General features: G+C 35.5%; 1 protein-coding gene across 3 annotated transcripts in view; it reads left to right on the top strand.

Annotated features, from left to right (window-relative positions):
* Positions 1 to 3,826: 3,826 nt before the first annotated feature.
* mv (lysosomal-trafficking regulator mauve) overlaps positions 3,827 to 21,451 on the top strand; it is a 329,493-nt gene continuing 311,868 nt past the window's right edge. For all 3 annotated transcript variants that reach the window (XM_089092605.1, XM_089092607.1, XM_089092608.1), the window contains exons 1-2: positions 3,827 to 3,920; positions 14,679 to 14,755. In XM_089092605.1, coding sequence (XP_088948731.1) covers positions 3,876 to 3,920; positions 14,679 to 14,755 — 122 coding nt within the window. In that variant the 5' untranslated portion in view covers positions 3,827 to 3,875. The remainder of the gene's footprint in view (positions 3,921 to 14,678; positions 14,756 to 21,451) is intronic.

Below are 21,451 nucleotides of genomic sequence, written 5' to 3' on the forward strand. Positions count from 1 at the left end.
TGTGTTTGGGGAAGGGTGTTAGTTGCCTTCCAATTACTTTTGACTATTAAAAAGGGCTCTAGCCATTTCAATTTATAAGCGACTGAGCCCTTTTTGAAGTTTCTACAACAACGCGTTCTATAAAAACCTTATATACCCCCAGGGAATAACTTACAATCCTTGCCCAGAGGGCTGCGAGGGGGTTGTCATCCTCAAAAACCAAATTTACAGAACTTAAAGCTACATTGAATAAAATGGTTGTCTCAAAATTTTTATTGCATGTGTTTGGGGAAAAGGTGGGCGTGATAGGGGTTTAGTTGCCCTCCAATCACTTTCGACTATAAAAAGGGCAAATGCTCTTCGAATTTTCAATCGAATGAGCCTTTTTTGAAGTTTCTACGACAACGTCTTCTATAAAAACCTTATATGTCCCCAGGGAATAACTTACAACCCTTGCCCTGAAGGCTGTGGGGGAGTGTCCTCCTCAGAAACATAATTTCTATCTGGAAATAAACTACACTGAACAAAATGGCTATCTCAAAATTTTGTTTGGATGTGTTTCGGGAAATGGTGGGCGGGGAAGGGGTGTTAGTTGCCTTTCAATCACTTTCGACTATTAAAAAGGGCATAAGCCACTGCAATTTCCAATTTAATGAGCCCTTTTCGAAGTTTCTACGACAACTTCTTCGATACGAAGTACCCTGCTCTAAAGGAAAAAAATAATAAATAATACTTTGTGCTAACATCGTTTTTTTACGCCCTCAAGGCATAACTTAAAACCCTTGCCCCGAGGGTTGTGGGGGAGTTTCCTCCTCAAAAACATTTTTTCTATCTGGAAATCAACTACGCTGAACAAAATGGCTATCTCAAAATTTTTATTGGATGTGTTTGGGGGAATGATGGGCAAGGGGGGGGGGGGGCTAGTTGCCCTCCAATCCCTTTCGACTATTAAAAACGACACTATCTCTCTAATTTCCAATCAAATAAGCCCTTTTCGAAGTTTCTACGATAACTCCTTTGATACGAAGTGCCAGGGTATGGAGAAAAAAAAAATAATACATTGTGCCAACATCGTTCTTTAATTAGGCAGAACGATCGCGCTGCCTATGATTCTCTTGTAGAGTGAGAAACTCTGCGCGCTTTATAAATAGCTGTAAAATAAACTTTTTGGCTCCCAATTGCTTCCAGTTCATGAATGTATGTATTTCTGCAAAAACTTCCTTGTTTAAATGACTGGTTATTACGAAAAACTAAATCATTCTTTGGCTATTCTAGGCTGTGTTGCCACTTCATTCACATTTTGCGGAATAATACTGCAATTTCGAGATAAATGCCGCACTTTTTTCTAATTATACGGCATACCGCAATTATACCGCAAAATGACTTTGCTCAGAGTGTTTATACCGCGAAATGACTTATCACTGAATATATACTAAGTAATGTCATCGTACTGGAAAAGGGACAAATGTTTGCTCTCTTCTTCTAATGATGTATGGATGGATAGGTTACTGCGGAACTGGCGAGAATTTAAACTAGTAATTAACGTGCTTCCAAGAGCAAATATTTCATTTAGAACTTAATTCTGTATTCAAATGTAGGCTAACACTCATTTTCTGTAGAACATACATTCCAAAGTTTAGAAAATTATCTGTTGTTAAATTTCTAACTGATTTCTTATTGCATATTATTCATTCAAATCAAATGTGAATGCAAAGTTGCAGAGTTGCTGTCCAGAGGAAGCAAATTATAAAACCCTTATTCCTTCTTGTAGCCTAAGCTGTTTCATGGTTCAATTGGGCAGCCCATCTATAACCTTTATTGTCAAGGGTTAATTAAAATACATGGATTGCTTCGTCTTCTCAGACTCTGCCACTTGTTCATCACTTTTTCCAAAAACGAAAAGGAGACCACTATTGATGCAAGGCTTGTCTCATTTCTTGTTGAACATGATGTACCCTATTCGGTCACTGGCAACTTACTGAAGTTCGTGAAAAGTATGCCATGGCTAGATTTGCTCAACCCTACTAATATCCTTGCCAATATTGAATGTCTTTGCTGAGCGTTTTTTTATTTTTAGGGGCAGTCAAAACTGACATGCAAAATCATTTTAGTTCAATAAAACGTCAGCAGATTCATTTGCTAAGTCTTTCGTTGACATTAAAATTGGAATGTGGTCTGAACCGTCAGCTAAAAGGCAGGTCAAGCCATGAAAAGGGGGAGTTGGGACTGGGACTTGTTAAACGTGTACTTCAAGTGAACGATAAAGCAACCTCAAGTGAAAGCACTGCTGTGAATCCGAATGTTTTGCATAGTAGGTCTTGATAAGCATGACCACGCTGTCTGATACCGAGTGAAATATGTCTGCCTATGCAAATGATTGCTTTTAACGATTTAGAATCTTCAATATGATAATTGTCATTAAAATCTAGTCGTGTTCCTAATAACACTCTTTTGCTAGCCATTTCGTTTTCTTTATGTCTCTCTCTTTTTTAAGACAATGCAACATCTCTGGGTCATTATACATTATTTATCCCATAAAGGCTGCAAGAGTTATTTTTGGTATAGAAAAATTGCCTTAAGGTATCCACAAACCCAGTAAGTGCAGATGAAGCTAGATGCAATCTTTTCAAGCCTAGTTCTCATGTCTCCAAATAGCTTCAACATTTGATTTTGATCAGTTATTTTAACTAGGGTTTGTTCCGGTGATGAAGTCAAGCTTCGGTAAAGAAAGAGGGGGGGGGGGTCGAGAATGAAAGTTTCAAGCATTTATATCTTTGGCACTTATGAAGACAAGAGTGCCACAACCTTATTTGCTTTGGGGCGAGAGAAGGAGTAAAAATATGCTGATAAATCAAAAACCGAACCATGCCGAGGATTTTTTTAAGCAAGTAAATAATATGCTCTCTCGTAAAGTTGAAAGTAGTAGTAAAGCGTCACTACAAATTGTATTATTCTTTACGTTATTTTTTTAAATATATTTTAAGGAAGTAAGTTGTGTAAAAACCAATTTTGTAGAACATAGCGTCTAAACTTAAAAGAGGAAAAAAATGAGCATCTGTTTCGAGAATGTCGTTTTGCATATTTGCTGAGCCAGTATAAACTTTGAAATCTAGCATTCTCGTCTCTTGGGGTGCGTCAAACTTTCTACTTAACAAAAATGTGGCGGAAGACTGGAATTGTAGAGTGGCCCATTTGTCTCATTTTTTGTTTTAAAAGCCGGTATATTAGAGGATCCAATAATGGAAAGATGGGAAAAAACGACAGTATACACAGTATTTCTGGAGAAAGCGCCGAAAATGAAACAAATATTGACATGTAAAGTTTTAATCTAGTTTTAAACATAAAAGAGTAGATTATCCTACTTCCAATTTTCTAGAGAACGGATGGTCTGGACGAGCTATTAGCTATGAAGAACGGGTGAGAGTGCCAGAAAGTGGGAAAGAGTGGGGACTATTTTTCCATTTTATATATGGGGTGGGATGTCTCTTTTCAGTTTTATTTTACCTTTTCTTGTTCAAAGTCCATGGAAAAATCTACCACTTTAAAAAAATAGTAAAGAATAGTATCCGTTGGCTAGAAAAGTAGCGAAGTATTAATTGCTTTTAAAAAATAAGTTTTTTCTTGAAACTAGTGGCGACGTATTTGCGTTACGGGTATCAAAATATACCATAAATTATACCATGTTTTGGTAGAAAGGATACTGCAAAAACCCCGCTTTTTTCGTCGAGCGGCACCGCTTTTTAGTATTAGTCAAGCGGCAACACTAATTCTAAGACCAATACGCAATTGTATCTAGATGGCTCTCTAGAGATGTAAGCATAGAAGATTTGTCTGCATAGATAAAAGCAACATTTTATGGATAGGCAACTAAATACTTTTATAGGTCCATTTCAGTTATGTCTATTTCAGATCTTTGGAGGACAGCAAGTAGAACTGGAAGGGTAAATCTATGCTAGAAGCTTAAAAACTACTTGTAGACTATGGCTTAAGTTGTGTTATAAGATTAGTCCTTAGTTTAATGAGAGTAAAAGTGAAATGCTTGTGTTTAACCCACAAAATTTCCTGGGTAAAATTCTACTTTAGTTACTTTTGGCTATCTTGGAAAGGGGTTGGGTTAGGAAAATGAAACTTACAGAGATGGATCTACTTGCTAAGGTATGTCCCGGGAAGGTACTTTGAAGTACCTACCTCCACTCCTCCCCCCCTCTATATAGGCCTAATAGTAAATTACTGCACATTACTAGTTGTTTTAGCTCACATTTCATCCTATATTACTATCATACTTATAAATCACTGCTTACCTTACACAACTTCAGCTTTTAACCTTGTTCATTAAAATATATTCCAAAAATTCTATTTTCATTGTAAGCCATTTAATTTTCTACCCATGCTGACTTTGGTCATGGTATAATGAAACCGGGTTTGTTGTGATGTCACAACTTTGCATATCATAACCCCTTACCCTTAAGGGTAGCATCCTGGTGCCAAACAACTCTGTGTTGATAGAAATTTAAACTTTATTAATTAGGGAAAAAATTTGACAAGAGATAGACAAGTAAAAATAACCAAATCGTTTTTAAAGGACAAATTATGTCATGGGAAGATGAGACATAGAGCGCTACAAATATCAGAATTGACTTTAGAGGACAATTTATGTCATGGGAAGATGTTTTTGAAATCCCCCTTCCCCCCAAACTCAAAATTTTCCAAAATTTTACTTTTCAAATAACATTAAAAATTTCATTTCAAATAATATTTTCTCCACAATTGTGTTTTAGCTGTTTAGGTAAAATCAAATTTCATCAAGTTTAGACTAGAGCTAACCCATTTTGCAATAAATCATAAAATAAAAGGCAATGCAGAAATATATTCTAGTATTAGGGCTATATATGGGACCATTACAGGGGTAAGTGTATGTCAGAATTACAAATATGATATTTGACAAGAGCATAAAAGGAACTTAATGGTACTAGTGTTATGTTTGCTTCCTTCTGAGAAACTCTTAATCTGGAGTGGTAACCTGAACTTTTACAATCTTTGTGTTATTATCTTAAATTGCATTGTCCAGCAAAATAAGGAATAATCCTGTAAAGTCACTTGTCAGTTATGAGAGGTAGCCATTGACTCAATTGCATCCCACTCTGTCTTCCATGGTTTAATGGACACACTCTTGTCAATGGCAATCTTAAAGGCATCAATAGAGAGAACAGTGACAGCCATGTCAAGAAGATTGTTCTAATATACAATCACTCTATTGGAGAAGAAGTGGCTACAGACTCTGGTATATGCACTCTTCTGGGACAATTTCTTACTATGCCCACTGTTGTAAAAGTGAAATCTTTAGAAATTGATCCACTGATTAAATGAGGCACATAGAAATGAGCTCATGATTTATTGTAAAATACATAGCTGTTTTGACAATTTACCTTTGATGAATTCTGATTATATGGTTGCAAAGCTTTGTAAGTTCACTTCTGAAATTTAAGAAAAAAGCCCTGACATGGCTTGAAACTATGCAATGAAAAAGAGACTGATAACCCATAATCAAGATTAAATATCTTTTGTCAAATCTTACATATGGTACCTGTCATTTATGCAATCTTCTAAGCCCTGAAAATTAAGGAATGGTAGAGCTGTAGTCTGATAATACCTTCTGGCCCTAAATTTGAGTATACATCAAGCCCTTTCATTTGCCTTACTCAGCTACTTTCCTAGATAACAAGAAGCCTTTCAACTCCAACTTTACTGCAAATAGGAGTATATATACAAACCTAAGAGCCTTATATAGCATACATATGGATAGCCTAGGCTTACAGCAGGAACACCAGTTTCCAGAACACTAAGACTTGTCAACTTTTTTACACCACTTAATTACCTTACCTTTTATCTGACCTTGGAAATCTTAATGTTGCTGCAAATGTCAATTATCAGGCTTTTCCTACTTTGAAAATGTTGCCAGCTTTATTTTTATCATTTTGCAGAACTGACTAAGTCCTTAAATATTGGCTCTGTTTATTTTTTTTGATGATCTACTCAATTCACAGATCAAGCTTCTACTCTATAAAAATGCTTGTTCTGGCAAATATTCACAATATGCAGCTAAGACAATAAGAAGGCTAAGAAATTTTGTTTTGATCATTTCCTTCTTTGTTTTTATATTTACCCCCCCCCCCCCCAAAAAAAAACAACAAAAAAAAAACAACTTAATCATTTGACATAAGTGGTTCAAATTTAAGACCGTTTGTTTAGTTTCTAAAACTACCACTGCTACTAACAACTCACCACATCACCAAGCCACCTGAGACCATGCACAATTACCTACACTCCTCCTCCATCCCAGTATATCCAAAACCTCCCTCTTTATGCCCTCCCAGGAAGTTCTGATTTCCCTGAAATCTTTCCTTATGGCATGCTTCAACCCTGACCAAGGACAACCTGCTTTTGATGGCCCTTGATGGCTGGCCAAAACAGAAAATCTTTGGAAGTCTGTCATCCTTCATCTGTAGAATATGTCCTAGTCATATCAACCTTTCTCTTATTATATTCCTAGAAAACAGGATTAAACCACATTTTTCATACCACCTACTGTTTGATATATGGACAGTTAGTTGGCCACCCAAAAGAATCCTTAGGCAATTTCTCTGGAAAATATCTAGCAAATTTTCCTCAGTTTTCTGGAGCACCCATGCTTAAGAACTGTTCTTTATCACTGTCATTACTGCAGCTTCCAATATTCTAATCTTGGTTTGCAGCCTTGTCTTCCTATTCTTCCAAACTTTTTCAACTGTGAAGAAACTTTCTGGACCCTGTCTATTCTACTTTTTAAATCTTTATGGTACCCACAGTCTTTGCTAATAATACTATCTAGGTAAGTGAAGCTGTCAACTTGATCAATCTTTTTGTTGCCCTATGTCACATTTTTATCTATATTTATTCCTAGCTTTGGCGACTTAGTCTTCTCAACATTAATTTTTAAACCTATGCTTGCACCCTGAAGTTTCAAAACCTCTAATAGTTCATTCATTATGCTAACACTTTCATCTAGGATGTTTAAATCATCTACATAATCTAAGTCCAGGAAACTTTTACTTCCCCAATTGATTCTATGTTCTCCTGTTGTATTTGCTGTGCTCCTTAAGACAAAGTCCATCACAATAATCCATATGAATGGGGATAGAACTTAACACTGCCCAACTCCTGATTAATATGAAACAGCTACTAACCTCATATCCTACCTCAACTGCAGCAGCATTATTCTTGTACACAATAGCACTGCCTAAGTAAATAGTGATGCATGCACAATGTTTTATTATTATTATTTTTCTTTAGACCAGGGCACTTGGTATAGGAGGAGCTGTCATAGAAACTTTGGGGTTTATGCGATTGGAAATTGAAAGTTGTAGTGCCCTTTTTAATAGTCTAAAGTGACTGGAGGGCAACTAGCCCCCCCATGACCATCATTTCCCCAAACATATCCAATAAAATTTTGATATAGCCCTTTTGTTCAAAGTAGTTGAAAGGTCCAGTAATTATGTATTTTAGGATGACCCCCCCCACCGCCCTCCGGGCAAGGTCTATAAGTTATAATAGTTGTCCATTGTTAACATATGAGGTTCTTATGGAATGGATGGTTGATAAACTTGGAGAGGGTTCATTGGATTGTAAATAAGAAGTTCTAGTGGCATTTTAAAGAGTCAAAAGTGATTGAAGGGCAACTAGCCCCCCTCCAAATGCAATCTTTTGTTTTGACTAGCCCCCCCCTCCTGCGTCCTCATTTCTCCAGATGCATTCAATAAAAATTCTGAGATAGCCATTTTATCCAAAATAGTCTAAAGATTCTAAAGGACAGGTCCAAAATGGTCTAAAAAACAACCCCTCAGAACCTGGGGGCAAGGGTTGTAAGTTAAGCCCTGGGATCATATAAGGTTTTATGAAAGGAGGATCATACAAGTTTTGGAGGAGGCTCATTTAATTGGAAATTGAAAGTTAGAGTTCCATTTTAAGAGTCAAAAGTGATAGAGGACAACTAGGCCCCAAAGCCTCTTTTCTCCAAGCACATCTGATTGAAATTGTGAGATAGCCATTTTGTTCAAAATTTTCTGAAGGACATATAACAATGCCTTCAGGGTTGATGCAAACCCACCAGAGCCCTGGGGCAAGGGTGTTAAGTTATGCCCTGGGAGCATATAAGATTTTCATGGAATGGGTGGTTGTATAAACTTCCCATGGAGGCTCATTTGACTGGAAATTGGAATTGTAGCACCCTTTTTAAGAGTCAATAATAATTTGAGGGCAACCAGCCCCCACATCCATGCCCATTATTTTGCACATCCAATCAATATTTGAAATAATCAATTCTCTTCATCATTGTTGAAATATCTGGCAATTATGCCTTTGGTAGGGGCTGCTACAGTCACTGAAATCACTTTGTCCTTTCTTCAAAATTGTCAATGAAGTCACTTTTTTTGCTGTTTCAAAATTCGATTTAGTTAGTTCTTATTTCAGTGAGCTAGAAAGGTAATGTAAAAACATATTGGACAACAAGCTGCTACCTGTTGGAAATTAGGAATGGTAATATGACGATAGGAGTATGAAAATAAGAAGTAATTTGAAATTCCAAAGCAACATCTTTAAATGTTTACAGATTAAGTTTCCATAAGTTATGCATTTATTTTTCATCACAAGCTTTTGATCATTTCATTAACCCATATCAGTTGTACTGGCGGATCCAAAGGGGGTGGGGATGACCCCTCTCCCTCTTGTTAAGCCTTGCACCCTTCAAATCAATCACAACAAACCCTTAAAGTTAAATCTCAACTCGTATATTCTCATCATACACTATTAGGTTTTTCGTTGAAATGTCCCCACTTTGCCAAGTCATAAGTCCTATTTGTTTTTCCTCCATTTGATTTAATATATTCAATAAAATGAAATCAATATAAAAACCGTCATCATGTTAAGTAAATAAACTTATATGAGTCCTAAAATCATATGGTAAAACTATAGGATTAAATTATATGGTTCCAAACCAGTCACAATTTTGTCTTCCCTTGCCCCAATTAAGCGTCTCAGAGCTAAAAGTCCTTGCTTAGAAGGAGGGGAAGGGCCCTCTGTCAAATTTAGAAAGAATTCTATAAGTCTGGACTACCCAAGAAGAGAGTAAAAAGAAGAGAATGACAAATCTTTAACAATAAGCTCAGAAAGTAGCCTCTGCAGCATAATAAAATGTTCATTTTCTTTTTAAGATTGTTTGCTTTTCTGAAATGTGGATTGTAAAAGTAAACTTAGTAAAAAAAAAAAAAATACACTTCACAACATAAAACAAATAAAATTATGTTTTTAAACCTTTTATTGACCCCAAAATCCTTCATTCGTAAAATGGACAAAAAGATACACTACGTTGTAGAAAATTTTTAATTTTTTGCCATTACACCCCCTCCATAATTTTGCCCTCCAGATATGTCAGTTTTCAGTTGGTGAAAATTGGGAAACTGGCTTTTAAGAAAGAGTTTTATGGACAAAGAGATTTTTTTTTGTAGTGTAGAATAAATTGTATACTTATTTTAAAGGTGACCTCTGAGAAGGCAGGGGGAGGGGGCTTTAAACCCAGATTTCCAGGCTCTTATCCATGGATGATCAGTTGTACTATTTTTTAATCAGACCGATTTTCAAGGGATTTCAGGCTCTTTTTCGAAAATACCTAAAGCTTATTTTCTAAATTCCTAAATACTGTTTCTTTAGAATGTGGCTAACAGTTACCACTCTTGGATCGGATTCTATTCTGAATAATGTTAGATTTTATTCAGGGAAAAGAATTTGTTTAAGCACATTTTTACTCTTGGTTGTTATGGGCCCTGGATTTGCCCTTTATCAGGTAACCATGATGTGTGAGGTTTTACTACAGTAATACAACCTTGTTATTTTTGTTACTTTCCTATTTGCTTCTTATAATGAATCATAAGAAAAAACAAATTAATGAAATATAAGGATTTTATTCTCCTCATCTACAGCCAACTGGAGGACTCTTGGAAGCAAAATATAAGGCAAAAGTAGTGACTAGGACCTGTACAGTCCCTGTGCCTCTGTTCTGAACAGTCACTTTTCCTTAATGGAAAAGGCACTAAATTCACTTTTCTTGCGCATGTTGTTGCGGCTGACCCCTGCTTTGGGGATGTTAACCCCCTCCCCTCAGCCTTCAGGGCAAGGGCTATAAATTAAGCAATTTGTTATTCATTACGTGTATTATCTGTTATTGAGAGATAATACAATGCTTATTTGACCTTTACTTTCCAAAAAGACAAAGGGCATTCAGTTGAGACTTTCAGAGAATGTTGAGGGAAGTATTGAACTATACTCAAAACACCATATACACCATATATGGTACACCAAAATATGTATATGGTACACCATATACACCAAAACACCATATATGGTTTGTCAAAAGGGCTGTAACTCAGGAATGACTGAGTATATTAATTTGGAACTTTCAGGAAATGATAAGTGAGATGATCAAAAAGGCAATATTTGCATGTTATCACTCCAACTATAACTACCACTGCTACTACTACTGCCCTACTACTACCACACTGCTCCTTTTACAATACTGAGGAGAAATTTGAACTAAATCAAAAGATACTATGTGCATGCACATTGTCAAAAGATCATATCTCAAGAATGAATTTGGGTATTAAGTTTTCACTTTCGGAGAATGCTTAAAGGGGAAGATTAGTTGACCAAAAGGCAATATGTGCATCCTACTACTAATATCACTACCACCACGACCACTGCTACATTTACCACTACTACTACTTCAACTACTACTTCTGTAACAACTACTTGTAAGGCTAGGAGCATTGAGATGAAAACTTCATGAAGTACATGAAGATATAGGTTATCAAAATGACATATCAACAAAGTTGCCAAAAAGGCATATCAGCAATGTCTTAGAGACAGTTTGGTGTGCAAAAGTGAAACTTCAGGACTTGTTTTGGGGGATGTTAACCAAAAGACAATATTTGCATCCTATAGCTACTGCTTTTACTCATACTACTACTACTGCTATTATTATTACTGCTGCCACTAAAGCTAAGGCTACTAATATTGATTTTACTGCTACTACCATTACTGATGGCACTACTGCTACAAAAGCTAAGGGTATTAAGGTGAAAATTCGGGGGGTATTGAAACTGTATTGAACTAAATTGGAACAGACTATTTTGTTACACAGGTTGTCAAGAGGATGTAGCAGCAATGCTTCACGGACGGTTTATTGTATTAAATTAATACTTTCAGCGTGTGTTGAAGGGGATGTTAAAGAAACCAAAGGTGCTATGCACATACTGCTACTAATGCTACAACTGTTACTACTAAGAATTTAAGGATATTAAGGTGAAGCTTTCAATGAATATTTAGGTGGATGTGAACTAAATCAAAATGGACTATGAGTATGTAGATTTTTAAAAAGGTGACAAAGCAGTATCTCCAGAATGGCTTATATTATTAAGTTGGACCTTTAAGGGTAAGTTGTGGCGGATTTTGAACTAGTCAAAAGGTACTATGTATATACTATTATTACTACCACTACTGAAAAAAAATAAATGACCGTGGATTGTCAGTTTACTATACATATACTGATGTTTAAGGTCTTAATAATTTTTATTTATCAAAGTCCAAAAAGTAAAAATATTTTTTATGTATTTTGTATTCAGTAAAGTGCAAATTATGTTCTGGTCTTGAGAAGGCATGGGGGGTGTCAATCTATTAATTACTGCTTGTTCTGAGTTTGACTTGGTTATTTATTGTAATTTCTGTTCGTTTTGGTTTCATTTATTTATTGATTGTGATTTGTGGTAGTTTTACACTTGGAAGATTATTTGACGTTAGTTCTGCTCATTTGTGGTTTAATGGAGCTCTTTACTTTTCTTTGAAAAACTTCTTTTGTTGATTTTTTTTTTTAATTAATAGCCTACCGTACAAGGATAAGACCTTTGCTAAAACTTTTCTATCTGCTGAATCAAGCACTTGCCCATAATCTATAAAACTGAGGACTACAGGTATTTCTCCTCTCCAAGAATTATTCACGACAAGTACAGTACAGTTTATATTTCCTACAACGAAAAATAGCAGTCATGTTTTATAATTAGACCTTAGAAAAGTAAATAAAAGTTAAAGAGTTAATAAAAAAGCTATTTTTTAATGAGTTAAATACAGAAATTCAAAATTAAAGTTCAGAGAAATTACCCAAGGTAAACAGCAGGATGCAATCCCAAAATTTTTCTACTATATTACAACAAATTGTGTACTCTACAGAAAACACAGAAAATATATAAGGTTTGCATTCAGACCTTCAAGATTTACAGTCAACAAGAGTATTATATCCACAGTAGTGGTAATAAAAAACTACAGCGGGGAGAATACGAAAAACAAACCATAAAAAACAATAGAAGCCGCTGCGAGATTCCAAATATAACAATTTCAAGAGAATATAATTACTAAAACTAAGTCAATGATTTCCAGTGTGGGGCGCAGACCCCATCAGTAGGGCATGGCAATATTTTGGTGGGTCATGGGCAGGAAGTGCAGCCTTCAGGGGACTATAATTTAGAGCCTTAATTTGAAAAAAAAAATCATGGGAATTACATCAGATTTTACATCTTAAAACGACAAAGATATATGATAGTATTACAATGACGTCATACATTGTATAAAAGGTGTTTTATTCAGACGTTTTTTTCATTACATAAAATATGCCTGGAGGATGATCCCAAAAAATTCATTTGATTATCACGTAAAATTTTAATTATCAAAGTTTATATATCACGACGGTGGCACCAGGATTTTATAAATGCTTTGGTGGGGCTTAAAGCTAAGGATGGATTAAAGTGAATATGATAATGGAAATGAATGGAAATCAAATACAAAAAAATTTTTGAAAGTAGAAAACCACAGTAGAACTTAGATAATCAGTAATTAATCTACATAATAAGGGGGTTGATACTTCCCAACATCTCACTCTACGTTACAGGTACTATTATTTCTCATTGCTTCACGATTGAATCCTCTCACTTAGGAGTAATGTAATAAAATTTTGGAAATAAAGTGCGTCTTAGTTAGCCCGTTAGCCGATGTTAGCTATATTATTGGCCGGTGGATTGAATGCTATTGACCTTATCAGAATGGCGAAGATTTTACATCTTAAAACGAAACAATAGTAAAAGTTTTATCATGATTAGCCAGTATTGTCTCAGAAATTATTTACCGATTTTACATCTATTTTTTCAACCAAAAAAAAAAAAAACTTTATAAAGAAGGTATTTTAGGAATGTCAGGGCTAGTTGAAACTCATTTTAATTTGAAAGGATTATATTGTAGTGATGAGGACAAAAAGGAGTGAAAGATAATGTGAAGCCTATAGTAGACGAGTAAATTCAAAATCATTTTGAGGAGAATTTAAAATTTTTGCGTGCGCCATTGAATAGTGGATTTTGCATTATAGTTTACTCTCAGTAATCTCAGAAAATAATTCGGCACTAGAAGTTTTTGGTGGCGTGCTGCCGCTGACCATACCGGCGGCGTGCCGTCGATTTTCGGCCTGGCTTTGGAGACAACTAGTGCCTAATGACCTCTATCCAATGATGAAGAAGAGGAATAAGTTTTGCTAGTTCTGTGGAATGGCTGAAAGGGGATTTTCGGATATCTAGAAGCAAAAGGTCTGTCTCAACATCATTAGATTTGTACTTGAATATTGCTCTTGTAATTTTTTAGCTGCAAGACCAGGGAAACAAGAAGAGAAAAAAAAAATTCCTAACTTGTAGCCCATAACCCCCAAATGAAAGAAGAAGATAGATTATGAATCTGGGGAATGTACCCAATTTGAGATTTATCAATTCCAGTACTTTGCACAAATGCACTGCTTAAAAGACATACAACCTAATTATAAACATATATTCAGGCTTATTTTATTGAAATAAGATTAGGCATGTACATGTAACCTGTTGCATGGATGTCTCTTCAACTCTGGCTCCAGAAGGTCATCAGATCCTCAATTTTAGAATACTCTGTGTAGGAAACATTTTGCTTCTCAACCAAGTCTTCTTTCAGGCCAATTCTGTTTAATACTCATGAATATAATAAAACAAATTACATTTTTGAGTGTTGAATTAGTTAATGTGTTTAAGCTGTTATACTTAATATTATCATCATAACCACATGAAAGTGAGAGCTTCTCCCCACAAAATATGTCTTAATGACCTCAACCTACAAAAAAGTTCAAGAGTCTTAAAAATATAGTTTTCTTGGTACCCCCACCCCCTCCATGGAAAGACTTCTCTATAGAACAAAAATTTATGAACATAGCAAAGACCATTATTGACAATGCTTTACATGTATTTGGCATAAAAATGTGAGAATTGAAATTGGCAGCTGTATGGCTGTTATTCATACTATGTGGGCAACACTATTAATGCCAATATTAATCCCTTGCATCCATGAAACGTACCAGCTAAATCCTATTGGATTGAGCTTAGTTCCTTGATACATACTGCTCATAACGCATTCTAAGGTACCATACTGAATGTGTGACTGAATCAGCTTGGTTGTTACTACTCTTTTTTTCATTATATTAGTGAAAATATCGAAATTCATGAGAAAGTTACTTTTTCCTACATCATTGTTATTGAATGCATTGATTTTTTTTTCAGAAAAGTCAAGAAGCTCATTTGGGGAATTTCCTGCACGAATTTTTGGTGGCATCTTCTTCACATGCTGCAATCCCTAAGTAAGTATATTATTATTTTCTATAGATACATGGTGTCCATAAAGTCTTTTTACATAGAAATTTTTTTTTTCAAAGGCTGTCAATGAGATGTTTTCATCATATTTGTTTTAATTTAATAATGATCTGTCAAATATTTTATCAGTGGACAATGTCCTCTAAAGGAACTTACTGTTGTATACTTACAAAATCCAGCTGTTGCAGGTGCTTGACCCAAATGACAGATTCAAACAACAAGAATATGTACTGAATATGTTGGAACGGGTTGTTGAGGACGAAGCATTTTTCGAGCGAGTTAATTTTAGTGATGAGGCTACTTCTCTTGCCTCAGGGAAATTAAACAGACACAGTGGAAGAACTTGGGGATCAGAACACAGCCATTTGAAGATGAGCTTCACATTCATAGTCTATAAGTAAATCTTTAGTGTGGAATCATGTGTAATTGAATCGTTGGCTGCTTTTCCTTCAACATGGGAGCAATGGTAGCTTTGGCCTTGCAACCGAATATGTGGCACTAAAACTAATTGACTTACGACCAACCATCGTTCTGCAGCAAGATGGTGCACTACTACCTCAGTGGATGCATGTTCGTCAGTTCCTCAGTCAAACATTCCCAAAACGATAGATTGGAAGGGATGCGATAGGTTGGAACTCCATGGCAACCGTATCCACCAGATGTTAGTCCTTTCAAATTCATATTGTGTATCATTAAAGATTCATGACATTTCTTATTTAAGCTAAGGATTCGTAATGCCATTGCCACCACATGAAGTATCCTATTGCCAACGTGGCAGGAAATCGATACCATCTTGATGTGTTTTGTACTACTTAAAATGCCCATATAGATATCTGCTGAGTACAATTGAAATAATTTTAATGCACGAAGTTAAAAATAAATCTAGTTAAAAATATTTTCACATTTGCGTTTGTAATAAACTGTTTTAATGGCTCATAAAAATTAATGGATATTCTTTTAAACAGATATAGGTATTACCTAGTGACTAGCTTTGTCATTTTATTGTTATACAGATATTGTTTGCTCACACTTGGTATTGTTGTTCAACTTATAGAAGGCCAAGTGTTTATTAAAGCAGCTCTATGCGCATTCATGGGGCTAGATAGGGGAGTCTATTAGATTATTCCAATGCATACATGCTGAGGAGGGGCGGGTCCTCTTTGATTGATCCAACTGACGTATCTACAGAAAATTTTATGGTCCATTTTGTATTTATTTTGTGTGTGTCTTCATCCCCACTCCCGGGAAAATCTTCCAATAATATCATTACAAGTGTGACGTGTGTATTTATGGTCTAAAGACTCATTACCCCCTTCTGTGAGACATATGGGACACAACGGCGAATATTCACGATTTGGCCTTTTCAGATCATAATTTTGGAAAAAGTTGTTTGTGTGTTTGAGCATAATCTAAAAGTTTTCAATATAATCTAAAGCTTAAGCATAGAGCTGCACAGAGAAAAAGTCTGAACGCTAAAGGGATGCCAAATCTTATGCAAAATTTAAGTGATTTAGTTTCAGACCAGAAAAACGAACAAGAGAAAAAAGAGAGTATAGCTTTCAAACAGTTCGTGGTAACGAACTGTAAGTAAGGAGCGACCCGGCTCAATGGTAACCGAAACTCTAGAAAACGGGTTTTTGATACCAATAGATATATCAAAAGAATCAGATTTCAATGCTGATTTCAAATATATAACTTTCATCAAGTTTAGAGCTACCCATCAAAAGTTACGCGCCTGAGAAAATTTGGCTGATTTTCAAAAAAAGGGGGAAAGACCCCCTAAAAGTTATAGAACCTTAATGAAAATTACACCATCATATTCAGCGTATCAGAGAACCCTACTGTAGAGGTTTCAAGCTCCTATCTACAAAAATGTGGATTTTTGCATTTTTTGCCAGAAGAAAGATCACGGATGCTTGTTTATTTGTTTGTTTGTTTGTTTTTTTTGTTTTTTTTCCCAGGGGTGATCGTATCAACCCAGTGGTTGTATAATATCACGGGAGGACTCATGGTAACATAAACTAAAAATCCTAGTGCCCTTATTATGTGACCAAAAAAATGGAGGGCAACTAGTCCCCCTCCCATGCTCATTTTTTTTCCAAAGTCATCCAATAAAAAATTCGAGATAGCCATTTTGTTCAGCATGGTCGAAAATATGATAAAAATGTCTTTTAGGATGACTTGATCCCCCAAAGTCCCCAGGGGAGGGCTGAAAGTTATGAACTTTACTCAATGTTAACATATAGTATTGGTTATTGGGAAGTATACAGACTTTTTCAGAGGAGATTTTTTCTGGTAGGTGGGGGAAGGAGAGGGTCGGGGGCTATATGGAAGGATCTTTCCATGAAGGAAGTTTTCATGGGGGACGGGACCTTGCGCTGAAGGGGGCGCCGGATTTCCCAGCATTATTAAAGAAAAAGATCAGGAATTAAATAAAAAAAAACAAGTTTTTCAACTGATCAACTGACTGTGATTAAGAGGTCATTTTTAAAGAACTGGAAAAAAAAATTCGAACTATAGTTTAAAGAGCAGGGTATTGACTAGGGGGCGAACCCCCTAATATACGTGTTAAAAATTTATGAATATAGAAGTTCGTTACGTAAGTTAATTCTAAGTTACGTATATTTATTACTAATAAAAACGTTCGTAAATAAAATTAAACAAGTTTCGAGAAAGCCATTTAACCAAATAATATGAAATTTTGTTTTAATTATTCATGTACGGTGAGCCAAAATCAAAACCTGCATTAATTCAAAAACGTTCAAAAATTAAATAAAAAAAACAAGTTTTTTTAACTGAAAGTAAGGAACGACATTAAAACTTAAAACGAACAGAAATTATTCCGTATATGAAGGGGGCTGTCCCCTCCTCAACGCCTCGCTCTTTACGCTAAAGTTTGACTTTCTCACAACTCTATTTTTTTAAACAATAAAAAAACTTTAGCGTAAAGAGCGAGGCGTTGAGGAGGGGACAGCCCCCTTCATATACGGAATAATTTCTGTTCGTTTTAAGTTTTAACGTCGTTCCTTACTTTCAGTTAAAAAAACTTGTTTTTTTTATTTAATCACAAAAAAAGAAGATAAAGAACTAAGGGTAGTTTCCTGGAAAACTATTCTTCTCAAACTCCTAGCATCAAGACAGGGCTGGTCAAAACAAGACAACATTGAGATTTCTAGTTACGGTAATCATTTTTAAGGTTGTTCCTAAAAGAGAGAGAGGCAGGGAACTTTCTGACGAATTCCTAATGGTAGAATCCCCCCTTCCAATGTGCCAAAGCTTGTTTATATATTCACGTTGTTACTTGTGTTATTTTTTATTGCTGGCTTGAATTTCTGGAGGTTACTAATACTACTAACAATTCACCGCAGTACCAAGCCACCTGAGACCAACACGCACGCTTTTCCTCCACCCCAATCTATTCAAAGCCTTCTCCTTTACACCCTCTAAGGAACTTCCCATTTCCTTTAAATCTTTCTTTATGATGTCCTCCTACCCGAGACGAGGACGACCTACTTTCCGTTTAGCCCTCGACGGTTGGCCGAAATGGACAATCTCAACATTTCTTTCATTAGAGCCATAGAAAGCGGGTTTGAACAACATTTTTCGTACAGCCTACTGTTTGAAATACGGTCAGTCAGCCGGGCAGAACAATCCGTAGTTAATTTCTCAGGAAAATTTCAGTTAATTTCACCTCTTCATCTTCACTTATTCCTAGCCTGAGTGACTTCGTCTTCTTAACATTAATTTTCAAACCTATTCTAGCACTCTGAACTCACAAAACCTCTAGAAGTTCTTGCATTTTGCTCACACTTTCATCTAGGATGCTTAAATCATCAGCATAATCTAAGTCCAGCAGAGTTTTTCTTCCCCATTTGATTCCGTGGTCCCCATTGTCTTTCTTGTGCAAAACCCTGCTTAACTCCTGATTTAATACAAAACCAGCTGCTAACATCATTTCCGACCTTAACCGCAGCAATGCCATTCTCGTACATATCACTAATCACTTTAATGTATTTGTCTGGTATACCATACAAGGATAAAACCTTTGCTAAAGCTCTTCTATCAACAGAATCGAATGCTTGCTCATAATCTATAAAACTGAGGGCCAAAGGTGTTTGATAACTCAGGCATTTCTCAATTATTAGCCTAAGAGTGAAAATTTGATCAACACATCCTCTACCTTTTCTAAAACCGTACTATTCTTCTCTTATAACTTCGTCTACAACATCTCTCAGTCTAAAAAGTATCATATTACTAAGTAATTTTGCTACCTACAGAGACCAGACTAATGCCTCGATAATTACCACACTCACTCTTACCACCTTTCTTATACGGTGGTTTTAATTAAGGTTTTTCCAAAGTCGTTAGGTACTTCACCTTTTTCAAAAATCATATTCATAATCTTCAGCAACTTCTTTCTAACCTCTGAGCCACCATATTCAAGAAACTCATTTACCACACTATCAGCACCTGGAGACTTATTATTTTTGTAATCCTTTTAGTACTGTTGCTAATGCTTCCTCACAGAACAAATCTTCCTTCTCATCCAAGGTATCACAAAGTTTTGAATTTCCTCTATATCTTTTCCTGCAACTCTATCTCAGTTTAGCACATTCTCAAAATGTTCTGCCCATCTCTCTTTAACTCTTTCCTTATCACTAATTTTGGCCCCGTTTCTATCTTTAACTAGGACAAGTCCGGATTCCTGGAGGTTGGTGTTACGTAAAAGGCAAATTTAGCTGAAAATATCCTATTTTCGATATTATTAAAAGTCAAGTCTTACCTTGTATTGCCTCCCTATCTTTTTTAGTTAGCCTGCGTACACCTATGTGTGGATTCATCATTTACAAATACGAAGGAAGTCAAATGCTGGCGATTAGTAGGGTTAGATTTGGTCTATGTTGTTTCTTCTGTTCAAAGTAAAGGCCATTTAATGATGGCAAAATTAAATAGAAGTTCAAAAAAGAACAATAACAACTACTATCTGTTGTCAGTCTTCAGTTTGAAAATGGTGTTATAACAAACCCGGTACAAAAAGAAGCCCGGTACAAAAGGTACAAAAAGAAGCCCGGTACAACAAACCTGGTACAAAAAGAGGAAAAAGAAGCAATTTAAGTTCAAGAACCTTTTTAAATAATGGTTTTTCCAAATTTATAAATTCTGTTTTCGGAATCCCAATTGAAAAAAGTTGAAAAGTTGAGAGCAAATAGTCTTAAATGAAAGAATTGACAAAGTAGTCCTGAAAACTGTCAATTGATTAGTAGCGTTCTGTGTGTGTGTGTTTTTTTAACATATACAAAAGAGCACTTATTTAAGCCTGCAATTCGAAGTTTGAAGGAAATCAAAAGCCTTCTTTCAGCTTGGGTCAATCTTGACACTAGGGTTTTTGCTCACCCCGTACTAAGGACGTTGACCAGCTGTAATTAAGTAGGCAGCTGCATATTAAGGTAAACAATTACCTTACGAACAAACATAGGATAGACAAACACTTCGGAAAAATTTGTGGTAATATTTAAGAAATAATTCATCAAGGTAAATACAATTTCCAGAGTTTTATATACCTGAGTTATTTTCTAGAAGTTTCATTTACGAAGCTCAACTACTTTCATTAAACTACTTCAGAATGTTGGGCCAGATAGTAATTGTTTATTTTATTGTTTATTGTAATTTCCAACATAAAGTTTTCCATTTTTGAAGTATGAAATATCTGGCTTTAGTTAGTTAGTTCAAGATTCTGGCATATAATTACTTGTTTACATGATAAATTATCTTTTGTGAGTATAAACTTTAGTGAAAATTGATGAGGAAACACCTTTTTAGAAATTATTACTTTTGTATTATTACTATACTGTGGTAGCTTCCCATATGAAGAATCCTATATGAATAAAATTATGTTGAAACTTACTGTCATCGAACAGAAATAGCAAATCTTTAAAATAAATTTTTATTAATCATTATAGCGACTTGGAAAACACCCTAAGTCGCCACCTATAGTCGAAATATGGTTCGTGGGGACGAACAGTATGTAAGGAGCGACCCGGCTCAGTAGTAACCAAAACTCTAAAAAACGGAATTTTTAATACCAATAGATGTATAAAAAGAATTGGCTTATTATGCTGATTCCAAATATATAAGTTTCATTAAGTTTTAGTCTTACCCATCAAAAGGTACGATCCTAGGAAAATTTGTCTGATTTTCGAAAAAAGGGGAAAAGACCCCCTAGAAGTCATAGAGTTTTAATGAAAATCATACCATTAGGTTCAGCGTATCAAAGAACCCTACTGCAGAGGTTCCAAGCTCCTATCTGAGAAAATATGGAAGTTTGTAATTTTTGCCAGAAGAAGGATCACGGATGCTTATTGTTTGTTGTTTATTTGTTGTTTTTGTTTGTTTGTTTGTTTTTCCCAGTGTGACCTAGTGGGCCTAGAACATCGGGAGAGCTCAGTCTAACGGAAATAAAAAGTTCTATTGCCCTTTTTAAGTGACCAAAAAAATTGGAGGGCAACTATGCCCCCTCCCACGCCACGTTTTTCACAAAATCGTCCGATCAAAATTTTGAGATAGTTATTTTGTTCAGAATAGTTGAAAGGCCCAATAACTATATCTTTGGAGATAACATGACCCCCCACAGCCCCTGGAGAAAGGTCTTTAAATTATAACATTTGCCCATTATTACGTGTAGT

This window comes from Artemia sp. Qi Xiang Cuo, chromosome 7, assembly GCF_049724085.1.
Source record: "Artemia sp. Qi Xiang Cuo chromosome 7, ASM4972408v1, whole genome shotgun sequence".
NCBI lineage: Eukaryota > Metazoa > Arthropoda > Branchiopoda > Anostraca > Artemiidae > Artemia > Artemia sp. Qi Xiang Cuo.